The following is a 22,223-nucleotide window of genomic DNA, read 5'->3' as shown; positions in this document are numbered from 1 at the left end:
GGGCAGACCCCACTGGGAGGACGACCTGTGACCTGACTGCCGTGCACGTACTTGTCCCTAATGGAGGATGTTTGCTGAGGTGCCTTCTTCTGCGGGCGACCGCTCTGGCTCTGTAGCTCTAAGCCACGGAAATAAGTAAGCGAGCGAGCATCTTGGAAACGCAGGAAGACTTCCTTGCCCTGTGGTCCAGCACGTCTGTGCGTGGAGAGTCAGGTCCAGTCCCCCTGGTGTTTGTGACAGTGCCCCGGCCCCTCCGGGAGGCCCCGGCAGGTGGCTTTGTGGAGGAGTGCTTCATCTCTGCCGGGACTGGACGCGCCAACAGCCCCAGTCTGGGAGCAGGACAAAGGTCCCTTGTTGTGCCTTTGCTTCTTCCCAGTGTGACAAATGACGGGACCTGTGCATTTTCAGTATGTGTCCGCAGTCATACACTTTTTAGAAACCACATTGTGTGACAGTCTGGTCCCCACGTACAGAAGAGATGCGGTCTGCTGATCAGTGAATCGAGGGGGTTATTGCTGTTTTTCATGTTCGTAGTAATTATAACAATAAGTCAGTAGAGGAAGAGCTCTGTGGGAAATTTTCCATATAGAGACAAAAGTAAAACATAAAAATAAATTTCGACCAGAACAGTGTATTAGAAAGAACAGACCCGATCTTTGTGGTTTGTGAGACACAGTGAAACAAAAGGTTGTCTTATTCCTTAAAAAAGTAAGACTGTTATATATAATTTGAATCATGGTTGATGTCTAATAAACGTAGTTGAATGATCTTATATTTTAAATTTATGTAGTTTGGTTAGCAGGGATGCTCGTACAGTTAAGAGTACCTTAAAAGTGCTTTTTATGGACTGCAGAATCCATGGTTAAAGGAGTAGCCCATTTTCAGAAATACAGGGAAATGGATACAGTAGCACAGTCCCAGATTCTAAAATGGCCTTGTACGTACTATAAAAATAATGGAGACAGGCTAAAAAGACTAGATTACTGAAGGCGAAGCTTTTATTTCCTTTTATAACTGACTGAATTAAAAATTAAGTTAGAAATCTAAAAATGTCAGCTTCTTCAGGAACGGGCACGTGCTCAATGTCCTTTATCAGAGCCCTGAGGACTCTGTTTGAAGCCGCACGCCAGCCTCTGGGTTTACTATTTATGACTGGCAAAGCAGCTCCTTAATTCAAAGAGAGAGAAAAAGGAGTTAGAAGGACTCATAAGGCTTTTTCAACATCAAATAGCTTTTATTAAACAACATTTTGATGAGTTAAGTGTGAGTGAGTCGGGGACATATGGATTAAATTTCCCTTGAAATACACATGGGTTTAAGAATTAAGGGGAAAATCCTGGGCAAAATGCATTCTAGAGAATCCAGAATGTTTAAAAGGCATTTTCCCCAAGTACCGACTTCAGGTGAATCCCATTCCAGTGAGGCCCTGTAACCGAAGTGAGACGAGAACACACGCAGAGGAGTCCTTCGCGCCGTCCTGTCCGGGAAGCCCCGCCCACCGCTGCCTGGCCCCAGTGCGGGAGTCAGGCCGGGGCAGGTGGGTCTGCCTCATTCACTCCGTGAAAGCCGGGGGGGGGGGGGGGGGGGGTGCAGAATCTTCCTGTGCTTAGGGCCCATATTGTTCTTTTTTTTTAAACACAAATTTCTCTGAAACACTCTTAGCTTTCAGTATTCTGTGGTTCCTGTGATTTTACTGTATTTTTCTAGAATCTTGAGCGTTTTTCTTGTCCACTCTGAATTCCGAGGGCAGAAATGTCCTCCTTTGTCCACCCTTCTCCTCCAGCTCAGCCTTCCAGTAACATTCAGTTTACCTGCTATGATCCTGCCCTGGGGGTCCGGACATGCCAAGTGCGAGCCTGTGAAGGCCCAAGTCAGCTACCCGGCCACACTCATTGTCCACTGTCTGCGTCAGGGTAGACGCGTTGCACTGGAACCTCCCAGCTATGCCGCTCACTGAGCGAGGGGGCGCGGTGGCTGAGCTCACTCTCCGGTGAGTTTCTCCTCATCCACCTCCGAGTTCCAGAGAGCCATGAACTCACTGCAGAGCCCACGCACGAGAACGGGTGAGTGCACTCAAGTAGAGGTTTGGGAGGTGGGAAGGAATTCTCAGCAGCCTGACTGTGTGTGATGGTCAAGAAAGGGAGTCAGGCAGGGCGGCCCCGGAGCAGCGCCCACACTGGCTGCGCTCCCTCGGTCTGGGCAGACCCCCCCCCCCATCCCTGTCCTTTCTCACATTAACTCACACACTGCATCTCTGAGAGTTTCAGATCCAGCACTTCCCCCCAAGTTGCTGGTTCCCTCCGGAGTAGTTTGTAAAAAACAGGTAACACCCGCCAGTTACGGTATTACAGGGTCTCTTCCCCATGTGGTGGAGAACTGCGCCTGCGACTGGGAGTCACAGTGGCACCCTGACTTGGAGACGCCGAGTAGAGCCACACAATCACAGAGGCGGGGAGAGACAGAGACCGGCTCCAGGTCCGGGGCCTACCCCGCACGGGGCAGGTGAGGGGTAGTCATTCCAAACGTTTCAACTGGTTTGAGCAGATGATCTGATCATTTAAGCTCAAGACAAGTTTTGATTTGTCTTCTGTTTTTGGTATAAACTAACTAGGTCGCTACCGTGGCTCTCCAGTTTCCTTTACCTCCATGAACTTGGTCAATGAAGGCCTTCCAAGGGCATGTAACTGTGGTAGAAGATGTCTTCATGGTTCCAAGGTGCCTCAGCTAGGGTCGCTGCCCTCAAGGAATTTACAGTTGGAAGGGAGAGAGAAACCATACAGAAAAGCATCTATGGAGCTTTCAAGCTCCTGGAGAATGATCTCATTACAATTTACGGGATGGTTGCAGTAAAAATAACCACCAGCATCGTGAAGGACCCTCGCATACTGGCTGCCACGGAAACATAAACGATGCGGCTGCCAGGGCAGACAGCCGAGCGGTGCGTCAGGAGAGTAAACAGAAAGTTACGTTCGGCCCGGCTATCCCACGCCTAGCTATACACCTGCGTGAGCATTCACGGCAGCGTCAGTCAGTCCCCACCCCGTGGAAACAGCCCAGATGCCCGTCCCCTCGTGGCCGCAGAGGCACAACATGGGGTGTCCATGTGAGTGGAACGCCATTGCTGTAACTAGGACACAGACTGCAACACGGATGGACCTTGGAGACACCATGCTAAGGAAAAGCAGCCAGTCACAAAGACTGGTATTCTGATTCCATTTATAACAAATGTACCGACAGGTAAGTCCACGAAGACAAAAGCATGGAAGTGACCCTCCGAAGCCTCGTGGATGGGGGATGGGGAAATTGAGGGATGTGGCCAAAAAGTGTAAGGTTCCTTTCTGGGGTGACAAAAGGTTCTAAAATTAGGCTGATCGTTGCATAACTCTGTGATTGTACTTAAAATCACCAAACTGTGCACTTTCCAGGGGTCAGCTGTATGGTGCAGTATATGGATTGTATCTCAATAAAGTTGTTACCAAGGAAACATTACGAGGTGAGAAGACAGGCCAGTGACTCTGGCAGGAAGTGTCTGAAACAGCTCATCAGACTGAGCAGAGACCTCGGCATGTGAGATGAGAGAGACTTAGGAACAGAGATGTGTGAAAACATCTTAGGTAAAAAAGAAATCTGGACCTTGATGTAGGCCTGTAAAAAGCCTTTTAAGTTATTTCACACGAAACAGATCTGTAGATGGTTGGTAGTAACGACTTACATATATGAACAAAAACATTTTCGAATAATCTACAGAAGTGATTCAAGTTTCAAATTAAAATAGATTTCAGGTGAAAATCATGTGACATATACTCATTCAGTTCAATGTTTTAAGTAATAAGCATAGTGAGTTAAAATTTGTTAGGTAAGGACACTCAAGTCCTAATTCACTTTGCTGAATTAGTATAAACTACAAAAGCGACTGAACTAAGTGAAGTGTTTCCGATGTTACAATCACTCGATCGACTGTTACACTGTCCGTCAGGATGTTCGCCTTTGCTATGACAGGCGATCAGCGGAGCAATTCCCAACCACACATGCTGAACTGGCCTGTTGAGATGAACAGCTTGGGAAGAAAGGGAACTAAAAGTGAAACAGAAAATTACATGACATTCACGTCTTTAAAACACTGTGGAATGTTTTATCTCCATTAAAGTGAGAAGACTCTAAAGAAAATGGAGAAAACATGTGAGAGGGTGCGTATTTCAATGAAACTGTGCAATGAACACACTGCCAGACTGACTGTGGAGAAGACACACACTGAAGAGGACGGTCACGCGTACTCGCAGTGTTCTAAGTCAGTGTAGAGCCAGTGTGAACACTGACATAAACTGAGGGCCTTATTTCTACGTCATTTTAGAAGAGTCTGTAAGTATATACAGACAGAGATTTAAATACACTGCTCGGGGTATTCTAGTTCAAACCACACACTTCCTCTCTCCTGGCCTCTCCACCCTCATTTGCGACATCAGCCTAGTCACAGTATCTAGTGAGAGAGTGGGGGTCCCTGAACCCCTGGCTACTGCACACACAGACCCTGCACGCTGCCCGGCTCCCACAGACGCGCTGGCTCCTGGCTCTTTGCCTTCTCTCTGTTATCAGAGACGGGCCCTACATTTTAAACCAGAAAACCAGGATTAGTTTGAACTAAGCTGGCAGTCCCCCCTTCTTCTGTCCTGACTAGCGCGGCTGTCGACGGGAAGGGGACCCGCGCTCACCAGCAGGCTCTGACTTGGTCCGTCCGACTCATCACTGCTCTCATAAAAACAGTGTATTTGTGCGTATAAAGTTGAGGATCTAACAGTTACTTGTATGTTTTGAAAGGTATACTTCTTATCTTAATGATACATAAGCCAAATCATTAAGTCAACGAGAAGATAAACCTGTAATTTTCATCTTGTGCGTGGAAAATAGGCACTCGTTATTTTACATATATGTACATATATATATATCCAGAAACCAAGTATCAGATTACAGGGTTTGGGGACCCACCCCCCTGTGACAGCGGAGTCCTCTTTCAGCAGGCCAGCAGCACCAGGCTGTCTGCAACGCTGAGTCCCCAGGAAGAACCGCCCTGCCGAGCACGCTGCCCTTTCTGAGATGCAGGGAAGAATCCTCTGCACGGGAATCTGTCAGAGCAACGCAGGAAGCCACTAACTTACTGTTCCAGAACTCCAACGGCGGACTTAAGCCTATGAACACTGCTTTGGGATTCACTTCTACAGGCAGCTTTTCTGGGCCTCGTGGTGTCCCCGAGTGTACAGAACGGACACGCGCGCTGAGGCTGTCTCCACAGGCTGTCCTGTGACCCCCGCCTCTCCGCCCCTCAGACACCCACCCCCTTCCCCCGTGCCGCCTTCCAAGTTCAGGATCACATCTGTAGACTGCTGTTTCACAAATGAACACCATGACTAGGGAGGGAATTGGTGTTTTAGGGCAGTTTGTGGGATTTCTCAGACAAAACGGAGTGTGAGTGAGGGCCAGGTGCCAACGAATGGGACCCAAGGTGATCGAAGACAAATGGGTTTGAATTTACAGAGGTGAGAGGGGACTGGGCTGGTCAAGACGCAATTTCTAAAATAATTTATTCAAGCACACTCTCATTGTTCTCTAGTTATTTTAAGTTAATGTCATTTTGGGAATTTTGCTGATAAGCATAGGTCAATGCTCGTAGCTACCCCAGCCACCACTGAATGAGAGCCTCGTCTGTATTGGATTTTACCTCCAGCATCACTGTGCAGGCCTTTTCGCAGGCAACTTCAAGGTACCAGCCAAACCTGTATAAGCTAATCCATCACCTTCAGCGGGAACGAAGGACCAGGGCGTCTACACTAAACTTAAATACCAAACACATCTGTTTGCAGATGTGAGTAAAGAAAGGCCACGCGCTCTGTAAAAAGGTCAGGAATCATGTCTGTGAACTTTCCCTTGTTCTGCGGGATCACAGGGGGACCGAGAACAGAGAAAACAGGTCTGTGCGCAGAAGGACTAACAGACTTCATCTGCTTTCATTTCCAATGGCCTCAGATACAATCTGATAGCTAGTAAGACAAACACCAAAACTTGAACACTTACTTAGGAATTCGAGGCAAACATTTGTTCATAGATTTAAGGTTACTTTTAAATAGAAAATATAGTTTTCACGATAAAGAAGTGTTAATAATATAGACATACCCAGGAAACGGTATTAGAATAACCTTATTAAGTATTCTTGAGAAGAGGGAGAATTAATGACGACTAATAACGTCACCTCAAGTGAAAGGGGAAGCCCCGGGCCCCGGCGCCGTTCTGCGGACGGAGGGGCCACTGCACGTCTCCTCCTTTGAGGGGGTGTCAGTCACCCAGCGCTGTGTGGGCTGAAGTACAGAAGTGGGGTGAGCCTCGGCCACCCTCTGAGACTCTAAAGTAGGAGGATTTAACTTGAACTTGAGCTCTAGGACATGGTTCCAGGAGCCTGCAAACCCTCTGAAATTGTGTACAAAAGTGCACGTGCACCTTCGTACACTACGACCTTCACACAGCAGGTTGCTGTATGAAGCGCCCGCTCCCACGAGGTTTCACAATCGTTGTGGGCCAGCTCTGCCCGACGCCCACTCCCACCTGGGCACTGCAGATGCCCCTCGGCCTTCACCTAGGCTAGCACCTGAGGGGGTGCCGAGGGCTGGGAGGAGGGGTGCCTGCTGCTGGTGGAGACTAGCCATGTGGGGACAGAGGAGGCAGATGGGGTGGGGGGGCGCAGTCGGAAGAGGGTGGGCAGGGAAGAAAAGGCAAAGCTGCAGTCACCTGGCTGAGGGGCCTTCTCCCGGCTGCTGTCATCAGGGTCCGTGTGCGCCACTGAACCAATCATCCTGTTCCCTCCCAGTGACGCAGACAGCCGGAAGGGGACAGCCCGTGCTGTCCACACTTCTATTACACAGCTGCCCTTCGTTACGCAGAAGGCCGGTGCTGCTCACCTACTGGGAGGGAAGTGTGTGCTTGGCGTGTGTGTTCCTTGTCAACGTTAGCAACGAGATCGAGTGAATTCACAACGTTCACACAACTGGGCACATTGCACCACTCGTTCGCCAGGAGAGCGCTGTTAAATGCCGGGACCCGTGAGCGCACGCACACGCGCACACGCACACGCACCTGCGAGGTTGTCGACCTCCTTCTCCTGCAGCAGGCTCACCGCGTCGTCGTCCCCCTCCAGCATCAGCTCCGCCTCCGCGTTCTGGTTCACTATCGCCTGACTCCTGAACGTCTTCTTCGACTTCACCACGTCGTCCTCAGGGCCTGGTGACAAGGAAACACAGGTGTTGAGGCCGCTGTGCCTGTCCAGCTTCCCGAGAGGACCGGCGCTCACTGCTACCTCTGCACTACCTCTGCAGCTCTGGGCTGCGCTACACCTCACTCTACAACTGCGGCTCGTCTGCCTGGTCTCGGTTTCACAGGTGAGGAAATGGGCTGAGCGGGCGACAAGCCTGCTGACCGACCCAGGCCCGGCTGGTGGTGGAGACGGGCTCCGAGATCCAAGTCCCGGGACCCGAAAGTCTGCTTCTCACCCAAAACTCCGTTTTCTGACCACGAAATTCCACAATCATACACATCACACCTTTTCACGAATGAGATGAGCAACCGACTGGCTCCGTTTTGAACGTGAATAGGTAAGAGGAGAACAAGAAACACTCGAGGGGGGGGCTGTTACTGGGAAGCTTCGGAAGGGGGAGCGGAATGAGGCGGACATGAAATGTACTTGACAACGGCTATTTCTTCAGCGATTAATAAAATAAACAACGGTTTTTCTCAAGGGATGTCCTGATTTTGTTACTTAAAATAGTAGAAAAGGCCCACATCCAAACACATTAAAATAAGGCAGAGAAATGCAAATACAGCAGAAGTTTACCAAGCACTAATAGGCTGATCAAATGTACTTGAAACTCTCATGGATTTAACTGCGTAATTAGTATTTCAATATTTACATTCAAACACCTGCTTTGGCCAGTAACAATGAATCTAAAAGCACCTGAACTGCCCCCAAAATTCATATATATATGGTATGTCCAAAAGGTATCCAGCCATAGAAATACAAAAAAATTGAGACATTTATTAAAGAAGATACAGGATACGAGAAACACTGTACACAGGGCAGTGACATCTCAGTCCCCTTCAGAGCAGGCACCTCGGGACCTCACCCAGGTCTCCCAGTCACCACCAGCTGCCCTGTCGCATTTTCCTGAATCTCATCAATGGTCTGAAATCTCTTCCCTTTCAAAGGTGATTTTAGTTTGTGAAAAGCCAGGAGTCACAGGGCACCAAATCTGGGCTGTAGGGGGCTCAGTCTCCTGGGTGATTTGATGTTTGACTAAAGACTCCGCAAGAGAAGTGAATGCATGAGCAAGCGTGTTGTCCTGATGAAGCTGCCAATCACCAGTTGCCTATAGTTGCAGTCTTCTGAATGATCGAAATAGTTTCTGAAAAGCAACGAATGCAAATTCAATTCAACCTAAATGCAAAATCTGATGCAGATGCGTTGCTCTACTGGCTCGGTCATTCTGAATGCGACAACCACACAGTACACATGCTCACCCAATGGTGTCTATGTCCCCACTGACTAGAACGGTGAAGTTGTCATTGTTCACACACGTGCACTCCAGTCTCCTTTCTCTGGCTGCCAGGTTACGTCAATGTTGCACTAACTGTTTTTGTTATATGTTCTTTATGTAAGATATATATGTGTGTGTATGTAGATAAATACATATAAGTACACACACACATATACATATACATACAGGGGTACCTTGGTGCTAGTGATTAATTTGTTCTGGAACTTACAAGGAGTGCCAAAACAGATGAGTACTGAACGACAGAACATTTCCTCTCATTGGGAGAAGTCATGACTCAAAAGTTTAACAAGTGCTAGAAGTCCCGGCCAGTGTCGGGTGCTGAAACGTTTTTTCTCGTCAAATTGGGATGAGTACCAGGTGTGATAAGACCTGAAGCGGACGTGTGCTGAGGTGTGACTGTGTGTGTGTATATAATATATGCGTAGTATAATACATATATCATACACACTGTACATGTACTATGTGACATATACATGTGATACATATTATATAACACGCACACACACACAATACCTCTGCTTTGCATCATTTAACTTTAAGAAGTCCCATCATCTGACGTGGGACTTCTGCCTGAGAGAAGACAGAAACTTTGGCATCTGGGCTGCAGTGTCAGCACAGAGGCTTCTGGCAGCAGCGCTTACTAAGAAATCAGGGTCACGTCTCATTGGTGAGGCAGATATGTCCCCAAGAACGGGGGTCGATGACCCACTCGTGTATGGGTCTGTGGTGTCCACTCCTGGCGGACGCTCGCAGGCTCCCCAGAGGATGTCCACAACCGCCCACCTGGTGACGCCGGCCCGGCCATGTCTTCCAAGTGCACCTTGCTGCCGTAGCCTCCTGCCATGAAACAGCCTTCTCTCTGCGGTCTGCCCACTTCTTTCCACCAGTGACTCGGAGGCGGCCCCGTGAGGAGTGATGGACATGTGCTAAGGGGCACGGTCGCACCCCCACCGCTCAGCCGAGGGCCCAGCGGAGTGCCTTGGGCCGCCAGGCCCACCCTCCCTGGACCGAGGAGTGCAGAGAACATGGTTACACGCAGCTCGGTGGCAGGGGTGACGGGATGGGAAGTGTCCGCTGAGATACGCGATTCAGAGGCGAGGAGCGTCGCTGCCACTCAGCACTGCGCGAGGCCAGGGGGCGTGTGTGCACGCTGCTTTCACCGGCCCTTCTCCGAGAGTTCGTACTTCTGCAGTAAAAACCGAGGGCTGATTACGGAGTGGTCGGAACCCGATCGATCTCAGTTTCGGCTTCTCCGTGATACACAGCCATCTCTGCAACGTATCTGCCGCCTGGGCAGTAACTTCCTTTGAGAAACCCAGAGCTTGCGTCATCCGAGAACAAGAGACAAGTCTGAGGGTGAGCAGCCCAGATGCCTCTCCCAGGGCCTCTGCAGCCCTACGTCCGCCAGCCGTCATCAGCTGCACGGCCGGTTGTGAGCCCACATCTCCCCAACCGGACAGCCCCTCCGCTGCTCCTCCGCCTCCTCCTATTCTGACTGACCCACCTGGGTTACTTCTGCAGCCCGGGTGCCTGCCACCAAGCAGGCGTCACTCACATTTGCTCAACTGCAGTTCAAGTCTGCCTGCCCCGTGTTCCCTCCTCGACTCTCCCCCAGGAGTCCCCCACACCTCCCGAGTCCTGCCACAGCAGAAGCACCCGGTGTTGCAACTGTTTCCTGTTGTGTCCGCGTGGCCTGGAAGCCCCTGATGCTGGGACAGGCGTCTCGGCCTCTGCGTTCTCAGTTCCCGGCACACGGCCGGCCCAGCCCGGTACCCAACGAGCTCTGGCGAACACCGAGCTAGGGAACCACAGAGACGCCAGAGCAACCTCTGGGCGTTTCGTCGCCTGAGGACCCAGCACAGCGCAGAGGTTCAGGCTGCTCTGCCTGCAGGCTGGGGACAAGGTCGAGAATGTACGTGCGACACAAAGGGAGCCTGGCTCTGTATGTGAGACGGCCTTCGTGTGCACGTCAGCTGAGGAAAGCAGGTGTCGCCTCGTGTCACAGCAACGTGTGACCTCTGTCATTAAAAAGCAAGCTCCACCGAAGTTTTGCATCATTGAAATGGAAACCTATGAATAAGAAGTGGAGGTGAGCTCTAACACGTGTGCTCCCCTTCTCCTTTCAGCCCCTCTAGTTTTAAAGCAGTAAATCAAACACGTCCCTCACACACGAGTAAAGGCACCGCACCAGTACACGGAACTCACCGTCCCCGCGAAGGGCTCTCGGTCTGCAGCTCCGTGAACTTCCCGAGGCTCTGGCTCAGCGGCACACATTTATCTAAATTAAAGTGTGCGCCATGCAAAAGTGCTTTTCAATCACAATATCCTTTATGAATTAGACCTTCATTCATCAAAATTACAGGCAAAGAGAGGTAAGGTCTCCGAGGGCTGTCTCATTACAAGGCTTATAAACACTGTCCTTAGAAAGAATCGGTTTAACACCCAACAAATCAAACTCTGATTGGGAAGAGAATTTATTTGAGGTCATCTGTCTTTGGAAGACACGCTGGACTGGGTGCGCTGCCTGCCCCTTTTAGCCATTCATCAGGGAAGTAACAAGCGAGCACCACAGGCTACCAGTGCGCCTTAGATTTGAAAAGGTGAATTCTGTGTAAAGCTGGGCAGCATATACTACATGCTTATTTTCTAAGAAAACATTAAAATGCCCAAAATTTGTAAGGTTTCAGAGTTTTAAAAAAGCCACCAAATTATAGATTAATAAAGCCAGATGCAAAATTGAACTTAGTTTATTTTCCACATGATGTTACAAATAAATTTAGAAAGCACTGGATACACATTAGATTTCTCTGCAAACAGGTAATGCTTGAAGCTCTGTATGTGAAAATATTATCTAATATAGAATAAAAGTTCTTTCATGAAAATGCTCTTAATAAACAAGGATCTGTGTGAAACAAAGTGTATTTGAAAAGTGAAATAATGAGAGAAGATATCTAGTCCTGTTATTTTATTCTATATTATTACTAGTATAATTGTATTATTATTTAAACTACTTCTGTTATTTTACATAAGTATGTGTTAAACTGTGGAGATAGCCAGCCTTTTACTCATTCGACCTCAGAGCTGGATGTTTTTGTCCCTAAACATGCCACCATGTCTCAGACCTTTAAGTCTGACATATGTAATTTCTTTTACCTGCCTTGTCTTTCAGAATCAGTTTAGTTGACCACTCCCCTCTCAGTATCAATTTTGTAGCTTATAAATTACAATATATTGATATTTATAATTTTTCCTGAATCTTTTATGTCATCTCTTATTAGAGTTTAATTTCCAGTGCATCACGTGTCAAAGAAGGTGGCAGTAAATGGAAGTTCATTGAGAAAGCACATGAAACATAAGCAGAATTCATATTGTTTGTGGTTTTTGTGCAAAGCACTTAAATTACTTTTCTCTTTATACTCTTTACAGTTACCTCCTAAGTGAGGAAACTGGACCATGTGACGTGCCATTCTGACTTAATTTTGACTGCAAACATCCATTCACAGCACATTAAAGAAATATATCCAGGTCCGTCTCTCAACTTCTGTTTCCTGGCCTGTGAAACGGGGTTAAGTATTTACAGATCGAGCTCTCACTGGGTCACTGCGAAGTTAAAACAGCACAGTGGACGCTAACCTACTTTGAAACACAGAATGACTATTTACATGATAAGCTTTTATAGATGTGCATTAAACTTCTGATAACACAAGTAAAGCAAATTAACAAGAGAATATTGAAGAGAGTTTACTAAATACATAATTTAAAATGGGGTAAGGAAAAGCCAATGCTCTATTGCCTATAGTAGTGCTTCTAAGACTTACGTAAAGCAGGAAAAAAATCCAGGCTGACCTGAGGATTAAAAATCTCAAAACAAATGCGTACGTCTAGCCTAACGTCCCAGCACGATGTCTAGACCACGCCACGCACTCAAGGAAGAATGGCTCCTTCCCCTTCGTCTGGAGCGAAGCTCCCCCTCCGCCACACACTCAGCGCGCCGTGGGTGTGCACCACAGAGCGGCAGGAGGCGCGCCCTGGGCCCCTCCACAGGCCGGGCCGCCCGCGGACACCGAACGACGCACTCACGGCTCGGATTCAAGACTGTCCCCCCGACCAACTGCACGATCCACTCAAAGATGTAATTGAATAAAATTTTAAAAGCATGAGTACGTTTGACACTCAGTGTTGATTGTGTATATTGGTATCTTAGGAATACAAGTATTCTGGATATCTTGATACCAGAATTTATGATAGATATATATGGAATGAGTTTAACACACACTTCTCTTCCGTTGAGGGAAGGAGATGGGCAGAATGAAAATTTAGCCTCGTTTTAAATTTATCTAAGTATAATATATCAGGAAATTCTATAGTTTCTAAACATCTGGAAACCGGTTTCACTAAATGGTAATCTTTTGTGAACAAGTGCTTTTCAGTATCTACCATTTTATAATATGATACTTTAGCTTTACAATGTGTTTTGACAAAATTACCCCCGTGTAAGGTAAACTGCTGCAATTCATTTTCAAACTCACATCTTTGTACAAGTATTAATGACATATGAATACTTGGGGGAATCTTAAAGATTATTAAAGCTAAAATCAGGGCAATAAATAGCTTTAAAGAACAGTGCTTCCAGTGACTCTAATGATATTATTTCATTTCCATTAAAAAAGGAAAAGGTTTTAAGACAAATATACCTCTAATTACATTAGCCATGGCAACATGATCTCACGCAATAACGTGTATGAATCTACCTGTTTACAGAGAAGTTCACAAGTTTGAACATTTTGGAAAAAACAACGCCGAGTTCCACGTCGAGAAACCTATCCCTCCAAACCGTTCTACACCAGACTGCATGGGAGGCGCACGGCGGGAGCACACGCCACACCGCCACAGCCACGCACCGGAGACGCGTGTGTGAGCGAGTTCGGGGTTGAAGCCGTGTCTGACCCCACGGCACAGGCACAGCACTGCCGTTCTGAAGAAACACCAGGCAGGGCAGGAGAGGGCCACTGAACGAGGACCGAGGACGGAGACAGCAGAACCCCCCTGGGGGGGCTGCTGGTGACACTGAACAGGGACGCCCGGGAGGACGGCGGGGACCCTTAGGTAGTGCCCTGTCTCTGCTGTGCCCGATGCTGAGCCCAGGGCCCTCTCACGCCATCAGCACAAAATCATTTAGTAAAAGCAAGTATTTCCATAAACAAGACAGCCTTTCAATTCAAATAGTTTCTATTTGTTTCACACACACTTTAAGTAAAAATCTAAGTAGTCACTGATCGAATTTAATAAACACAGATAAAAATGTGGACAGTTTAGACATCAAGTCCCTCTTCTCTTGGGTGTGTTAGTGTGAATGCAGTCGCTTTCACTATGATTCCCACTTTGACAGGTTTTCGAGCAGAGAACGCAGTGAACTATCCGAACAGTGTTACCTGTACCACCATGACACTGAACACCTGGGCACCAGCTTTTCCTGTGCAGTGAACTGGCCTCAGACTCGGGCTCCTCCCCGAGTCGGGGCTCACGGGCTGTGCAGGCCATTCTGGCAGCCCTGAGCCGAGTCAAGGTTGGAGTCAGTGCCCAGGGTGTGCGAGAGATGGGGAGCTGGCGCGGGCTCACGCACGCTCCCGACCAGAGTGGGTGCGACTTCCGCAGGCGGCTGTGGCCTGTGGACACGCTGCAGTGTGCGGGGGATGTGGCCAGTGAGCGATGTCGGCTTCGTTTCGATGAAATGCTCCCAGGAATCAGTGAGAGTGGTGAACCCTCACGTGGACCAGTTATGCTTCTAAATGACGCGCAGGACCGTGAGGAGTAAAGTGGAAATGGCCACCTCACACCAGCAGCCGCTGCTCAGTGCAGAACAGCGAGGACACTTGCAGGCGAAAGAGTTGGATCAATATTAACGTGATTTTCATTTCATGCTTCCCCAGCTCCAGCGCCTGACAATACACTCTGACTCTGTGAAGTGCCCAGAGCAACGCAGGGGAGGCCACTGGGGCTGGAGGTGGAACGCACATTTTATATGGACAGGCCTGCTAACAGACTGCCCATTTCCAAAGACACGCATGGGCTTCCACAGTTTGGGCCTGGCCGCGAAAATGGAATTTCATTTATTCTTAATTCCAAATATTCACACCTAAGCAATATTTCTTAGAGCAGACCAATGAAGGGGATATTCATAAACAGCATTTTTAAATGGAAAAAATGCAATTAAAAAGGTGCAAGAAACTACTATTAAATTTAAGTGTGGTACTATGTAAACAGGAAATGCTAACTTAATAATCTTAATGGAGTGAATGTGGAAAACTGCATTCTGTGCTTTTTAAAGGAAATTTGATAAACCACATTTTAAGAATATACATGATGGCAAACATGGACTCTCTCTACATTTTAGACTGAATATCAGTGTGTTTTAAATATTTTAAATGGAATTTCATTAGGTTACAAATCGCACGGCATACAACGTGTGGAAAAATGCTAAACGCACAGGAGACTCGGCTTCATTCAGAGCCTCTAAGCATCAGGACGTGCAGGGAGGACACAGCCTTGTGCCTCCCTGCGTCCGTCCGCGTGCGTAGCCCGGTGCCAGCCCCCGTGGTGCAGCGCACGCAGAACAGGGCGGCAGACACAGCGACCTTGACCTGGCTGTCTGCCAGGACGTCCCTTCCCCTCTGCACTCTGTGGGCATTTTTAATTTTCTGCAGTGAGCGTGAGGAGGGAGGGAGGGAGGAAAGAGGGGAGGAAGGAGGGAAAAAAGGAGGGAAGGAAGGAAGGTGGGAAGGAAACTGGCATCACGAGACCAGAGGTGGAGCTGGCAGGTGAGCAGTGGATTGGAAGGGAGATGAGCCTTGGCACCTGGTGGGGTGAAAGTCGAGGTGAACCGCACGACCCGAGCGCGGCCTGAGTGCGTGGGGCAGACTTGATCTGGCAGCGGGTGGCATTAACCTGCAGAGGGATCCTTGGGTTTTCTTTCTAAAACCTGTCATGAAATTCAGTGTGGAACATGCACTTTCAAGTTCTGGGAAATGGGGGCAGGAGATGCTTCGGGCAGGTAAGCAACCGGTTCAGAGACATGGAGAAAAGAACCAAATTTTTCTTCATAAAAAATAGAATAGTGAAGAGATACAGGTGATGATATAGACATCTAAGGCACTTTAAAGGCACCAGAAACACTCGGAAACACGCTCTGATAAATGTCACAGAGTGCACCCCCCGTGAATGACAGGCCTGCCCCTTTATGGGTGACGGCCATCGGAGCAGGCCTGACGCAGCCAGAAGCGCAGAGGCAGGAAACGTTCAGGACGCTCTTCAGTTTAGAAAATTCCCCTTTACCGATGGAAACACACTGCGCAGCAGGAGAATGACGTCTGGATGGAGTTTTTCCTGGGCCTCCCATTCTATCAGCTTCTTAACGGTGTGGCCTGTCACTTTCACACACGGAAATCCTCCACCGACGCGACTTACAACTCCCTCCAACCAGGACTCCAGCAGCCTCCTCGGCCCCCTCTGTGTCCAGCCCCCGTCGTCCTCCACCCCATCACACAGCACCTGTCCTTCCCTCCGCACCCTGGGCTATGTGGCGGTCCCTTTCTCCACGCTGCCGCCGCGCCAGTTAGGGGCTAGAGAAGATGTCTCAGGGTGTCCTTTCAAGTCCAGCTTGGATTTATTTCTTCAGGTAGGTGGCCCCCGTCACTGAGCTCACTGTGTGTTTCCAATACCCCTTGATAGCTAGTTGTATTTATCATATGTGTGGTCATTGCTTATAATGCATACTGTGTTCACATGACAAACAACTAACCTAAAAATAGAGGCACAATTAGAAACAGCTCCACGCCATTCAGCAATAAATCCATTCACGGAATTTCATCAGTTCCTTCTCTTTAACAGCTCCTGATGCTCTGAGTGGAATACGTAGACCCGAAAAACGTCCTTCGGAATCTGAAAACGCCACCCTTTCTGGACCTGTGCCGCAGAGGCCGCGTGCTCCTACTCGGCTCCTGGAAATGATGCATGAACTGGGGAAATGCCCGGTGCCGCCAGCGAAACAAAAACTGAACTGAAGTACATAAACTGCACTGACGTGGGTGCTCTAAGTGAGAGAGAGGACGCTGGAGAAGACGGAGGGTGACGGTTGTGAGTACGTGGGACGCACCGTGTTCTTGGATTATTGCTTACTACCTACGGTGCTGTTCTTCAAGCAGAAACTGTAAACCTGCGGCTGTCCCACCCTGTGTACTGCCTGCCCACACCAGAATCAGGAACACGAAAGGCCTAAAATCAAAGCACACTGTGAATGAAGCCTTTACAACGGGACCTGTCGCTGAGTGCAAACCCTGGAGGCCGCACAGGAGCAGGCCAGGCCTCGGGGCGTCTGCGTCCTGGCGACCCTGTCACTGCCGTGGCCTGCCCTGCACACCCGTCAGCCCCAGTCCTCTCTCCAGACGGCCCATGAGCAGCCGCTCTCGGAGGTGCTCCGACCTGCTCCACGGGCTCCGGGTCGGGCACCGTCTGTCCTGTGCTCCTCCGAGAGGCAGAGTCTGCCCTGTGACAAATGTGTTTTGCTTTCCACTAGAGCAGGCTCTTTAACCTTGGCACCGCTGACACTGGGGCTGGCGCTGTTGCTCTGGGGGGCGTCCCGATCCTCCTGGTCTCCCACCGCTGGGTGTCAGTGCCAACCCCCGAGGAAGCACTGACCCAACCGCACGCTGTAACAAGGCGGAAACTGCATCTCCCTCACGGAGTCCAGTGCCAAGTGCGCACCGGCAGGTGAGAGAATCAGTAAGTGGTTTTCAATGAACAGAGCCACTCAATTCCCTCCATCTGCTTAAAGCCTGCATCTGAAACTTCCACAGGAAGACAGGAGAGTGGTCACACAGCCACTGGTGTGAAAATGCCACCCAGGTCATGTTCTGTGACGCAGCACTGTCTGTCTGTCCCAGGCCCTGCGAAGGGTGAGGAAAACTACAGGACGCGGGCGCCCAGACCAGCCGAGAGAGCACCCCCACTCGTCTTTCTCCTCTTCTCTCTCAAAAAGTTCGCGCCACCACCTCAAAAGGCGACTTTAACCACACTCAAGTGATCTGTTCATTACAGATATGGAGATTCAATCAACAACACGCCAGCTAAAATAGACTTATCAATGACCAGATAATAAGATGCTTGCTGGGATTCCCATGTAATACAAACAGTAGATTATTAGGTTAAAAACTCACACCGCCTTTCTCGAATCTACCTGTAAACTCCTGGGACAGTGAAGTCAGAAGGAGTGGAGCCGGACCACGTGACACCAGTCCTCAACGCCACGCTGGGGCATCTGAGCCTGCGCGCTCCACATTTCTCGAAGACTGCAAGCAGCACCCCACAGCCACCGTGTGCGCCCTTGCAACTGATTTAATCGCGGGTTCATTATGAAGCCGCTCCTCACGCGTCAAGGTCAGACCCTGGCAGCTTCACACGCTTAGGTACATCAGGTGCAAAGCTGACGTCTGAGGAACCTAAGGATGGTCTCGTTTGCAGCTCTCAGCATATTTTATTATTTATGGCCAAAGAAATGACTTGTTACTTTTGTCATCTTTGTGCCATGTTTTCCCCCTCTGGCTGAGCCACCTGCCCGCTTCTGGGACTCCTGATCAGACACCTGTATAAGACCTGTCTCTGGCCACTGGTGTGGGGGGCTGCAGCCTGGGGCGCTGACGAAACACTGCTCCCCCGTAACTGCACCATGGCAGGGAGAGCGTCCTGAGCAGCCGGTGACCGCCAGCAGAGACGAGCACACTGAGCGCGGTCCGGCACGATTCTTCCGCAGCAGGACCGTACGCACCAGAAACGCACCCCAAGTGGAACTGCACAGGTTCTAGTGAAACGCACAAATAATATACACAAACCCTCCCTGTTCGATCACTTCCTTATCGGCTGATTTTCCCCGAGGAAAAAATGAAACCTTGGAGGTCAGAAGATGATTTTATGGGTTTTAAAATATTTTCCTTATACTCTTCCATTGCTATGGTCCCTAAAATTCCTGGTAATCAATTAAAGTTGCACTTGTATGAGATTTTACTATTAGAAAACACCTAAATAACCCATGCGATACACACAACATTAGAACGTTAAACACCAGGAAAAAATTACATGCCTCTAGGTTTTTATTAATCACATTTCAACACCCGAGGCTGAAAGTATATCAAATCACACCAAATCTTTTGCACATGACAACCTCATAAATTATTCAACTCATTAGTGTTACTAAGAAGCATGAAAAACTCCATCAGCGTTAAGGACGCTCTCCAACCGAAAAGGTCAACCTAAAGTTTTAATAATGAGATTGAAGTAAATATGAAATAAAATTACTGTCCTTATGTCTCCTTGAAAATATATCCAATTCTGATTACTTGCTCATTTTAAAGGAAACACTGCTGATACATTTGTTTTGTGCCTGACAAGAACGTCAGGAAACCCGAATCGCAGCTAATAATACCTGTCTGTCATGTGCAAGTTCAGCCACAACTTAATCTAAAATGTTGGAGTTGAAGGGAAAATCACGTAATTCAAACACCCACTCAGTCTGCTAACTCCGTTCAGTTACATCTCATCACAAGAGGCTCGGGACAGACAGGCTGGACCGAGGGCCGCCCTGACGAGCCTGTGAGTGTGCCGCCCTAAGTAGCTCACGGGCATTCCCTCAGCTCGTACAGCCGCAGAATTCCAAAAGCCCTGATCACTGATTCAGATTCTTCCGCCACAGCGAAAGCTCCATTCGTAAAATATTCATTTGTGCCTAAAACATTTTTTGCCACGATGTACAAGAATATAAAAAAATTTTTGACCAAAGACAGACTACTGCAGTTTCTGTGCATTTAATGCCTTGTTTTCAAGATGAAGTTGAAACACTGCGATTATTTAATCCAGAGGAAGGAATAAGCTGAATTTCCATTTGTTCTCGAAGCCCCTCCACCATCTGCAGGCCTGTGCCAGGACCACGCCCTCATCTGCAGGAGTCAGCACTGCTCTGCAAGGAGCAGGCCGGGCCGGTGCTCCTCCGTCCACCCCCCCAGACCGGGCCCCTGGGGGCAAGTGAGGGGGAGAAGGCAGGCTTCCTGAACACTTTTTAGCGTGCTCATGGCCTTTGTCTCAGATGTGAAGGAAATAAGAACGTTCTCTTCTTCGAATTTATCAAAGAACTTGGTACTCCAGGGGGATACGTGCTGATAATGCTGATGATGCAGCATTTAAAGTCCACAAACCAGCACACATTTTAAAACACACTTATGCTACATGCAGAGGATGCTTAGTCGCACCTATGCTTTTTATTTTTTTCAAGACTAGTGTGTTATTTTTTAGTTTAGGTTCATCAACAATAGCGACTATGATACTAAAGCATGACTATCAGTTTTACAAGAATTTATGGCTAAATATTTTAGAACTTCATTCCAGGAAGCTTTGATGTTGGTTTAATGATAGAGCACTTTACAAATTAAACACACAGAGTACCCACTTTTACAGCAAACCAGAGGAAGCGTTTCCCCACCGGCCCGCTCTGAAGCCGCCCGCAGGGTGCTGCCTGCCACAGTGCCGCGTGGACCCCCCGGGAGTAAAACTGTGGCCAATGGTGATCACCAGCAGTGTCGCTTCTGTGTCCCTGTGACCGCAAACTCTCTCCAGATGTTTCTAATTCCAAATGAGACGAGTTCAAGGTGAGTCACTGAAAAGTTCTAAACTGTGCATGTGAAGTCAAGTTTTAACAATTTCAAGTTCATGTTATAAAGCACGCCACTCTAAGTAGATACTTCTAAGGATCTCTTTTAAGGAAATAAAAATAGTAACTCATTTTAAGCTGGTACTAAATCCTTAGGTGCTAAAATCCCAAGGTGACCTTTTGAGGTCAGTCAAGAAACCCCCTGTAGTGAGCATGGACTGCATTTATTCTAGTGTGTCAGCTCTGTAGTTACTTTTACTGCATCATTACGATCGTAGGTGTGATGGTGTCACATGAAATCCTCATGTATTTACTCAATTATATTTCGAGCCTTACTAAGTTATATCAATTCACATACTATTTGCATAACAAATTTTAAAAGCTTTCCACATTTTCTTTTTATTAGAATTAAATATTTTCTCCATTCAATCCATCAAGAACATGAATGATCTTATTATAGCTTATAAACTATGATAAATTTTAAAACACTTGGCTCACTTATTACTCTCAAATGAAAACTAACATAAAACCAAAAGTAACTGTAAGAATAAAAGTAAATAAGAAAAATATAGACAGTATTCGTTAATTTTTTTACAAGTGTATCTGGTTTATAAAATTCTGATCTGATCAAACTTAACTTGTTAAGAGCATTTAAAAATGTGTAAGTAGACAAAATACTGCTACGCATATTTTTTGGTGGAGAGCAATCAAAAGTAGCAGCATTTTATTAAATCGCAAAAAATTCTGCTCTTTGTTATTTATTGCACTGCTTGTTTAAGAAGAACTATTTAGGGTAGAGTTCTGCTGCAGTGTGACTGTTGACAATGTCTTTAATGTTGGATGATCTCTCTCAAACTTTACTTTCAATCCTTTGGAGGGCTGGGGCTTAAAGGAACATATTTGTAGCATGACTTATTTTACTTATTTTTTTACTGAAAAGAATAAAACAGAGAATGCCATGCAATGAGATTATTAAGACAGTTGTTTGTTCAATACAAGCATGTGCATGCACACACATGTACACAAACAGCACACTATCTATGTGCAGACACACACACACAGTCATGAACGCAGGTCAAATGCGCACGTGTGAGCACGTGTGATCACCAACAGCATTCTCTGCATCTCTGGGGCTGCTCAGCAGAACTACAAAGGCGCCGATGAGGCAGCTGACTCCCCGTGTTTCCGGCTGCATAAGGAGCATGCTGGGCTATGACTGACTACGTGGAGTCTCTTAATTGCAGAAAGAGGCTGAAGACTCTAAAACACCCCAAGCAAGAGCTGGACGTTTGGACCTTGGCCATGAGCTCTTAATGTCAGGGAAGGAAAGGCCTCATCAGCCCACACGGGGGCGCTGTCCTGATGGTGGGGGGCGGGGGCAGGGGACGGGGGTACTGACCGTACTCAATGGCCGCCTTGAGCAGCGCCTCCGCGTGCGTGGAGCCGAACGCGTTGCGAACGAACCGTCTCCTTCGCCGCAGGTCGTCTTCCCAGTAATCCAACCGCCAGAAGTCGTGCACCCGGCTGAGGAAGGGAAGGAGGACACGGTGACCACTCGCACTAACGGTCTGGGGCTGGACTGACACTTTCTCTGTAATTTAAACATGCCTGTGGGCGCACTGGGAAATGCAGGTAATTTTTCAGATATTTATCTTATGCAATTGTATCTGTCCACGTATGTTTCCAAAGAACCAAACTGAAAGAGTGACACTCCCTGATTCTGGGCATTAGAGCACTCAGTTCTGCTTTCTTTTTACGTTTGCCCTTCTACTAAAACATTTACCACGGGGTTTGGTAACAAACGCAGCATCGAATTACAAGTATTAATGGCAGTTTGCATTCTTTCACACTGTTTTTAACGAGGCTTGTAAATCATGTGCAGACCTCTCTCCGAACAGCGAGCAATTTAATGGCCTCAGTTTCTTAGTGGACTGAAC

At 48.0% G+C, this 22,223-nt stretch overlaps 1 protein-coding gene across 1 annotated transcript in view; it reads right to left on the bottom strand.

Annotated features, from left to right (window-relative positions):
• Positions 1 to 22,223, bottom strand: part of NBEA (neurobeachin) — a 439,670-nt gene that overhangs the window by 151,590 nt on the left and 265,857 nt on the right. Inside the window, exons 38-39 of the mRNA XM_053665561.1 lie at positions 21,686 to 21,810; positions 7,120 to 7,263 (exon numbers count right to left, since the gene is read on the bottom strand). Of these exons, the coding sequence (XP_053521536.1) occupies positions 7,120 to 7,263; positions 21,686 to 21,810 (269 nt within the window). The remainder of the gene's footprint in view (positions 1 to 7,119; positions 7,264 to 21,685; positions 21,811 to 22,223) is intronic.

Source organism: Artibeus jamaicensis, unplaced genomic scaffold, assembly GCF_021234435.1.
Source record: "Artibeus jamaicensis isolate MK-2021 breed Jamaican fruit bat unplaced genomic scaffold, CSHL_Jam_final contig_415, whole genome shotgun sequence".
Lineage (NCBI taxonomy): Eukaryota > Metazoa > Chordata > Mammalia > Chiroptera > Phyllostomidae > Artibeus > Artibeus jamaicensis.
Note: the sequence above shows the minus strand (reverse complement) of the source record. Positions and strands in the feature narration are given on the sequence as shown.